This window comes from Tachypleus tridentatus, chromosome 7 (genome assembly GCF_004210375.1).
Source record: "Tachypleus tridentatus isolate NWPU-2018 chromosome 7, ASM421037v1, whole genome shotgun sequence".
NCBI classification, from domain to species: Eukaryota; Metazoa; Arthropoda; class Merostomata; order Xiphosura; family Limulidae; genus Tachypleus; species Tachypleus tridentatus.
In genome coordinates this window covers 55,029,444-55,039,128 of record NC_134831.1, presented here as the reverse complement: position 1 = coordinate 55,039,128, position 9,685 = coordinate 55,029,444, and the positions used below count along the sequence as shown (strand labels likewise).

General features: G+C 32.9%; 1 protein-coding gene across 1 annotated transcript; it reads right to left on the bottom strand.

The window, feature by feature from the left end:
* Positions 1 to 327: 327 nt before the first annotated feature.
* LOC143257677 (neuropeptide F receptor-like) lies at positions 328 to 1,116 on the bottom strand. The gene has a single exon (XM_076516719.1). The coding sequence runs from the start codon at positions 1,114 to 1,116 to the stop codon at positions 328 to 330; it is 789 nt and encodes a 262-aa protein (XP_076372834.1).
* Positions 1,117 to 9,685: the final 8,569 nt, after the last annotated feature.

Here is a 9,685-nt window from a genome sequence, read left to right as displayed (position 1 = left end):
GGTTGAACTGAATTTAGCTTCAGAAAAAAGCAAATCTTTGTTATGAGCCTAATGATGGTGATTTTCTTGTGACTTCAGTTTTACCTCCTGCTGTGCTTGATTGAGTGTTTTGTCTTGTTTTTGGCCATTTTCATATGATTAGACTGTATCTTTAAAACGATTCTGTTCATGCATGTTATGCTGGGTAAAATAAAACATCAATGTCTACTATTATGACTGAAGAAACCAGCAAACACTTTAGTCTTTGGTTTGTCAAAGGCTTAACTGGGTTCACTTTTCAGATCCATTTGCTTAGTAGAAGTGATATCAGCTGAATGTGTCAAAGGCTTAACTGGGTTCACTTTTCAGATCCATTTGCTTAGTAGAAGTGATATCAGCTGAATGTGTCCAGAGATTTCTGTGAATTTTTCTAATGATATGAATCCATTCTCGTTGAATATTTGTGTTCAGCCAACCATAGAAGATGGGATTAGTGGTCGATGAAGTCATGGCTATTAAGTGGCAAACGGCAAAACCCAAGTAGAGATTCTGTGTGGTCATGATGTGAGGATTAAAATCAGCAATGATGTTAAAGCCGTTCCAAGGCAACCAACTGATGGTGTAAACAATAGAAACGTTCATCAGCATCATGGTGATTCGGCGATTGCGCCACAATACCTTCTGCATCTTAAAATTCTTGTTCTCCGAACAGGTGAGATGAGATTTTATTCGCAAATGCGTCACCAAAAGAATAGTCATGGGAATTAGAAACTGGGCTAAGGAAGTAACCAGCATGTAGGTGATTCTGCTGTTAACAGATGGCCATTTTTCAATACATTTATAATACATTATGTATCCAGGAAGACCAACGGCAGTCACTTTCTTTGTGAAAGAAATAGGGAGAGACAGTAGTAGAGAGATGAACCAGATTCCGATTGTGTAGCGAGTTAACTTGTGGTCGATGTTCATTTTGTGCGGCAGCAAAGTGACTATGGTTCTTTTACGGTCAATGGCAATCGCTGAAACCGTTACGGCAGAAACAAAAACTGATGTAGCTTGGATGAAAGGAACAAGCTTACACATGAATTGACCAAGGAACCAGTTCTTGTACATCAACTCCAGAAGAGTAAAAGGCATACAAAAAAGACAGAGAGTGATATCGGAAATATTTAGATTGAGAATGAAAAGATTTCTCTCTGTTCTAGCACGTCTTATACACAGAATCACGAGTAACACGAACAAGTTTGCGCAGACTCCGGTAATCATCAAAATGATGTAACACAGCATGATAAACAGCTGCATGTATCTTTGGAACACACGATAATTTGACATATGTTCTTCAAGTATTAGTTTAGCAATGCTCATATTGAAGTTAAATATCTGAGCCTGGGACGAGTTGGTGAATGATTCATCTTCTGTGTTATTCCACATTGTGGTTTCTTTGCTACAGAATATATTCTGTGATGATTTGAATCATATATATACTTGGCTGTGTATCGTAACAATCGCAGCTAATCATATGTGGGATACCTGGTAAAATAAAATGTACTTATTTAGTATTGTTATTGAAATACTCGGTTTTAAGGACACCTCTAGAAGATCATAAAAGATCAAAACCGAAGTGATAATATCAGTAGTTTAATGTTTCAAAAGTTTAAATTTTGTTATAGAAAACTGAGATTAACCTCACTGAAATTACGATTAAGAGTACTTTAAGTACCTTCTGTCAATTCAGATTTTATATGAATCTTATTCTACTAAGATATTCAAATAATTTGAGTATAATTTATTATTTGTATTTAAATCAACAATATATACCATTATTATAAATTTTAGTTTTTGTGCATTCACTTTAAAAAAAGGTTTTAATATTCGTAACTACATTTAAAATATAAATACTGGAACCTGTGAAACGTAAAAAGTTTTAACATGGAAATATTTCATATTAAATCAACTTAGATATGAAAACGAAACTATGCTAAGATATACGAAGAGAGAAACTGATTGTATAATGATATGTAAAACTTAAACATATACATATCTATTATTTTACAGCAAGAATAAGTTACAAAGATTATAATACTAATTATATACCTTTACTTACACGTTACATATTACTAACCATCCAACCGAACACAAAATAAAAAAATATTTATCTAGACTTAAATAATAACTTGTCAAGAGATAAAAACTTTATGTTTTTATCTTGTACCTGCTAAATTTTAACCCCCTCATTAAGGCAACAGCTTCATAAAAAATAATTATTTTTCATAAGAAACCTTACTCTTTAATGAAGTAAAAATATTTTTTTTTACTAAATTACATACCAATAAAGAAGGAAAACAGTTATTTGGAAAAATAAGATCTTATTTGTCAAAAAAAGATTTAGGTGACATGATTCTATTGTGATAATATACTTCATATACTATTTTATTACAAGTTAGAGCTTTTATAATAAGTAAGATTATTTTTCAGAACAGGTACAACGTTAGGATCACAGGTGCGATATTTCTTACATACACAAATTTCGGTGGGGAAAAGAAGGTTTGAGTATTTAAACCAAGATTCAACAATCTAACAAGGTATTTAAGTTTAGGAATTGATAGTGGTTATTTATGCATGTGCATATCAATCCGTGTGGATTGATGTATTATATAACTATGGCTACTAATGTACCCGGCATGAGCAGGTGGTCAGGGCGCTCGACTCGTAATCTGAGGGTCGCGGGTTTGAATCCCTGTCGCACCAAACATGCTCGCCATTTCAGTCGTGAGGGCGTTATAATGTTACGGTCAATTCCACTATTCGTTGGTAAAAGAGTAGGCCAAAAGTTGGCGGTGGGTGGACGGCTAGCGCAGATAGCTCACGAGTAGCTTTGCGCGAAATTCAAAACAAACAAACAAAAAATTCAACTTTGGCTAAGCAAACATTGATGATCGGTCGCAACCTAGTAAATAGATTTGATGTAAAAGACAAACATCTGGCTTACCAAATAATTAAACGTAAAGTAAACATGTATGGACTGTCACCTATTTTAATCGGATCTGTAGGACTCAACTACGGCATTATCATTTATAGATCCCTGCCAGCCTTTTGAATAAGTCCGCTTGTTGCTGGTTTGTCAATGTTGGGTTTTCTTCTTAAATCCACGTGCGAAAGCGACCACTCCTTCATATAACGCTGATAACACATGTAACAAAATTTTTAGTTTTTCTTGTTCCTGGGAAGAAAGTGTTATTTTCCAATTGCTTATGCCTAAAGTAAATGAAAAAAAGACTTATTTTTCTCTTCAAACTTTGCTTTTGTAACCTGGGAGCGTATAACGAAAACATGATGGAAGACTATATTTGGGGGCTGATACGCATAAGTGATTTACATTAAAGTAGCAAATCTCGAAAAACTACTCACTTCTAAACATTTTTGCTCATTTTTGTATAACTTTAGTGTAAATACATGTAAATCTTGATTCATATGTTGTTTTATTCAGACCTTATGTAATTAAAATGTGCAAATTTGCACATTTTTTCAATAAATAGGTTAATTTCTAAATTTCATTATCCAGGTCACAAAAGCAAAGTTTGAAGGGTTTGTTTGTTTTGAATTTCGCACAAAGCTACTCGAGGGCTATCTGTGCTAGCCGTCCCTAATTTAGCAGTGTAAGACTAGAGGGAAGGCAGCTAGTCATCTCCACCCATCACCAACTTTTGGGCTACTCTTTTACCAACGAATAGTGAAATTAGCCGTAACATTATAACGCCCTCACAGCTAAAAGGGCGAACATGTTTGGCGCGACGGGGATGCGAACCCGCGACCCTCAGATTAGGAGTCGCACGCCTTAACACGCTTGGCCATGCTGGGCCTAGTTTGAAGGGAATAATGGCCATTTTCTGCGCTTTTACAACATAAGCAATTAAGAAATAACACGTGCTATTCAGGAACAAAATAGTGTTACATAGTGTAACAATTTTACGCAGACTTTGCTAATATACTTTAATCACAGATGCATAATTACCATGTTTTTCTTAGATAAAAAACGTATTCATTTCGGGCGAAGGAAGATCGAATATCTTCAAACTCCCCGGACGTTTTATAGTTTGATCTTAAAGTGCCGAACATCAACCTGTTTTCGTTTAGTTCCTGCCAATATTTTTATATTTCACGCAAATATACACGAGAAGTATCTGCACTAATTCCTGCCAAGACATTTATATCTGACACTGATTATACCTGAAAATACATCCAATGTTCTATCGAATTATTTAGTATTTTGCACCATCAATACAACTCTTCCTTATGCTTATAAAGTGTTGTTTGCCTCCCTTATTATATTAGCATAATGTGTTTCATTACTCTAGTTTCAGTCTGTGTAAAAGCTTCCGAAATGTATAATTTTGTTCCTGATTGAGTTTAATTGCATATTAATATTTATATGTGTTGAATAATTCAAACATTAAAAGGAAGAGGATTCGATCAGGTTTTGCATTATTCAAAGGTTAACTTTATGTATTTCTAAATAAAACCGATTGACCTATTATAAAAAGATTGTACGTGTTACAAAGTAGAGTGCGCGAGCGTGGATATCGAGATGTTCAAAGGAATATGTTTTAAAATCTCTACGCTTATTGGAAATGCATTTCTATGCCTTCAAATTCCTAACAATATTTTGTAATACAATGCTATCAATCCTGCTTTATAGAGAGATGATTTTCTTTATAAACCTTATAACACTGAAACTATCAACGCAGTTTAATGTGTATAGACCTTGAATGTAGAATGTCTTTAGAATTTAACTACACTGTCTTACTGTTACTTTTAAGCTTTGTTAAAATTGCATTTAATGTCCAAGTTGAATAAATGGTTAACATAGTGGAACACTCCCGACTTGTTTGACAATATTTATCCTAAATAAATCAGTATTCTGTTACAATTTACACTTTTACTACAAGTTACAATACATTGTATTTTAATATCTCTCGTATTGTATAAAGATATTATATCCTTGTTTTTGTTGTATAACTCGTACTAAATTTATTTATAAAAAAACACACAACTAATTAGGCTTAGAGAATACGAATAAAATAGCTTGCTATTAAGTGAACGCTAATAAAATCATTCATATATAAAAATAACTTTAGAGCGTAAATCGTTCGTCCTCGTTTTACACTAATATCTTTTATATTTACTGAGAAAATTATCTAAACGTACGAGAATCCCGTTTGAAAATATTAACTGTTATAATTGTTATTCATAAGTTGCTTTTGTTTGTAATATAAACTACTTACAAAACAAATGAAATAATGTGATAAAAGTGTCATTCTTTCTCTTAAACCACTAACCTGCATTTTGTAATGCTTTTAAACATTCCCACAACAGCTTTTATTAATCTTTTTTTCAATGCAGTATTTCTTAAATTGAATAATTTGTAAATACTCAATGCTCAGTGATATATATTACATATTACTTTTAAATTTTGTCATATATTTGTGTAAAACTAGAATTTGTTGTCTTTAAAAGTTTACTTTGAATGAGTTGCGTGAATGTATTGAAGTTCCTGCACTATTTTTCTTCTGCGCATTCATACCAATACAATATCCAAATTCTCCTTGGTAAATACTGGTATTACACATTTATCATATATACATATGTATATTAGCGTGATAACCATTTAACCACCTTTAATATACTTATTAAAATTTTATTGCAGATTAGTATCTATACCAGTTAACGTTTTCAGTTGATAAGTAACTTTGGTTTAATTTGAGATCACGTTTGATAAAAATGTTATGATATTATTTTTTACAGTCCGTAGTAAACATGGCTTGGTTTGTTTGTTTTGAATTTCACGCATAGCTACAGGAGGGCTATCTGCGCTCGCCATCTCTAATTTAGCAGTGTAAGACTAGAGGGAAGGCAGCTAGTCATCACCATCCACCGCCAACTGTTGAGCTACTCTTTTAGCAACGAATAGCGGGATTTACTGCAAATTATAACGCCCCCACGGCTGAAAGGGCGAGCATGTTTGGTGTGTTGGGTGTTCGAACCCGCGACCCTAGGATTACGAGTCGTGTGCCGTATTCACCTGGTCATGCCGAGCCGAGTAAATATGAAATAACCCACAAAACCATGTTACAAGAAAGCGTTATCAACAAAATGATATTACATATAACCAATAAAACCATGTTACATATAACCAATAAAACCATTCTTTTCTTCTCCCATTCGGCAAGTTTTCTTAGTTCTTACTTAGAAATTATGCTTTTGAAGTTAACATGTTGCATATGACATAACCAATAAAACCACGCGTTTTTTCCTAGTCAGCAAGTTTTCTTATTTCTTACTTTATCCATTTGTTTTTAAATTAACGTGTTAAAATTATGCTTTTAAAGTTAACATTTTACACTTATTACATTTTACTCATTTTAAACAAGTATAATGTGAATTTTAATTTTTAAGTTACTATGTCAAGTACTTTCGTTTAACACGTCCCTCAGGAGCTAAGGTACATCTTTACACTACAATCTATTGAATATTAAAAGTAAATTTAATTCAGAAACTCACAAAGTGGGTTGTTTTGTATGTATCTTTTCGAGACAACCTAGAGATAAGTTTTCTTTTGTTAATTGATAAAGTTTTAAGTGAAACATAGTTTCCCCAAGTACTAACTAGTACTAAAGTTTACCCGCTGGGAATACATTTAATATATATCACTATACCACATTATCAGCATCATTAATTAATTGTCAACCTTTTATGTTTTCTGATATCGCCTTTTCACATTTTGATTTCAACTGAAATACAACTGATTTCACCTGCGATTCGGTAGGGAAGATCGAAGCATCATCATAGTCAGCAGTTGGATAAACAGAAAGGAACAATGTGAAAGCAGCTATAGGTATAATATTGTGCTTGGTTTCCTGCACAACATTCACCACATTGGTTCTAAACAGTTTCTGAATACCTCTGTGTGTCATTTAGAAACTACCACACTTCTTATGCTTGACCATTAAGCTCGTGTTACGCTAACAGATTTTAGTCACTTCTTCCGGCCCTAATGCTAAAATAGTGCGAAAATGCTTTATTTTAGCTAATAAACATGTCTAAAACATTTCAGTTCAAATTAAGAAAAATCGGATGAGAAATTTATCCCCTATCGACTTCTGAGAGGTCTATTAAAAAATACAGATTATTTTTATAAATGTTTTGGGTAATCAATGCGGACATTTAAATTTAAACATGTCAGAATTCTCTTTTTATGCTTTTTCATCTTTCTTTAAAACAGCTTTCACTGTTAAATCCATTAAATGCAAGCTAAGATTTATTATGTTCTTTAAAATAAGTTGTTTGCTGTTGTTTTTTAATTAAGCACGAAGTTACACAAGGAGTTATCTGTACTCTGCCCAACAAGGGTATCGAAACCCAGTTTTTAGCATTGCTAGTCTGCAGACATGCTGCTGTGGCAGTGAGAGGCCCTTAAAATAAGACGATCGTAGGGTCGACATCATTGAGAGGCAAGAACCAGTGTCATTCACTCTAAAATGTAGAATCGTCTCTTCCCACAAACTGTTCTCTATCAAAACTACGGCTTCCAGATACATTATTAAAAGAAAGAAATGGGCGCAGGTTAAAAAAAACGCTACTGAAAAAAGCAAGTTTTTGATTTTTTTTAATCCTATGAGTATTGATGCTTAAGCTGATAAATATTTAGTTTTTTTTTTCTAATGCTGTTAATCTACACAATAGGATTTTAGCGTTGTAAATCTGAACAACTAAGACCCCAACCGAATTTAGTGTGTGTGTTTTATAGCAAAGCCAAATCTAGCTATCTGCTGTATCCACCGAGGGGAATCGAACCGGGCGACCAGAGATTAAGATATAGATTATTCTTGGCATTACCAACAATTCGAAGCTGGAGATAAAAGTTATTGTAGAACTTTTTTCACTTAAGGGTATTTTGTAATGGAAGAAAATAAGTTTGGTTTACTAATTCATAATTGTGAGAAACAAGCTGAATTTTGTGGACACATTTAACAATTTGTTGGAATTTGTGAGCAGTTACGAAACGTCTCAAACATCGATAACGATGTAATATACAAACCGTTGTGAATTACTTGAGTGTGTTAGACGCTGATAACGTAATTACTGATTTTGGGGAAAACTAAGTAATATGATGGTTTGTAAGAAGGCCAACAAAAGGCCTGCTGAATAAATTATTTTTTTATTTCTTAAGCCTCTAAACCTTTATTATTACTTTCGACTTCTTCCTATTTTCTACTGTTAGCAATAATTTGGCCACAACTGATTAATAAATTAATGTACTATACAGTCTTTTATGATACTGAATTTATATGACGTTTAAAATACATTTCCCACCCCTTCTGTAGAGAGAATGATTCTTTTTCGTTTCTTACAAGGACAAATTAAGAGACTTCTATAGCAGCTCTCTATAGTGCAAACAGTATCTGAGTAGAGTGTGACAAAGACAACAATTTTCTGTGGAATGGGCTACTTGTGTTAAGGTTGTCATGGTTAGTACCCTATGTGATGGTAGTGAATGGGATTCTTTTTTGGATCTTCTTGATAGAAGTCTAATATATTTTACGCTTATCTTAAATGATTGTATAAGTTACAATACCAATGAACGATTGAGGAACTGAGTTTTTAGTCGCGGCTCATAGAATTGCTCTGATTTTTTAAAAGCACAAATCTATAGCTCACAGCTTCGTCACCTCTTGACCGATTTCAGGTCTGATTATAGTTTTGGATTCATGAGGTCAAACTCTTTTGACTGATCTATTTGATAACGTTTAAGGTCTTATACATTAATACATTCTAATCCTGTTCAATATAATTTCAATTTTAGGGTGGGCTGGAAAAGATCCTGATGAGTAATAAATTTAAAGCGGATATACACACGCTTCACGATTAGTATTGCTGGAGCACAAATATATGTATATATATATAATTTATAAAAAAGAAAAAATATCTTATAGATTAATGTACCCTAATTCTGCCTAAAAGAACTTGAAGTGCCACGGCTATTGAGGATTCCCTATTGTTCAGTTTTGATATGCATCATTCTGTTCAGAAACAAAAACGGAAAACATTTACTTAAAGTCAAAATAAATGCACATACACAAAGACCACAAAGCAAGTTTCAGAAACTGCCAATTTGATATTGGGATTTAATGTTTTGGCCATAACCTTTTAACAGTTGAAAGTATCATTCCTTATGAAATGTATCAAAATTGGCTCCCAAAGCAATGAATTACTCGCTTTGCTCTATATAAATTTGTAAACTTTCCATGCTTAACCATGTACAGGTGAAGTACTAAACATCCGGGTTTGTTATCGATGTTGGTGGATGGTGTTGAATAATAATAATAAAACTGCAATTTATTTTGTTAAATATACGATAAACACACTTAATATTACTACCGAATATAATACATATATATATTGTAGCTTAATATTATCTGAAAGTTTAGTATTCTCCATAGTTACTCCAATAATTTGTTGTTTACTTTTAATACGGCAATAAATGCATGATAAAAAGTTTTCTTTTCTCCAACATCACTGTTTGTTAATTTTTTCATAAATTGTTAGAAAACTGCACTACATAATAAACAGAGCTACAGCATAATCGTACTATTGAAATAGATTATACATAAAATAGTTTCACACTCGTGAAATTAAACTGAAAGCGTTT

What these genes read in the sequence shown, in the direction of transcription:
- LOC143257677 (XM_076516719.1), bottom strand. Translation starts at nt 1,116, where the DNA reads ATGCCTTTTACTCTTCTGGAGTTGATGTACAAGAACTGGTTCCTTGGT.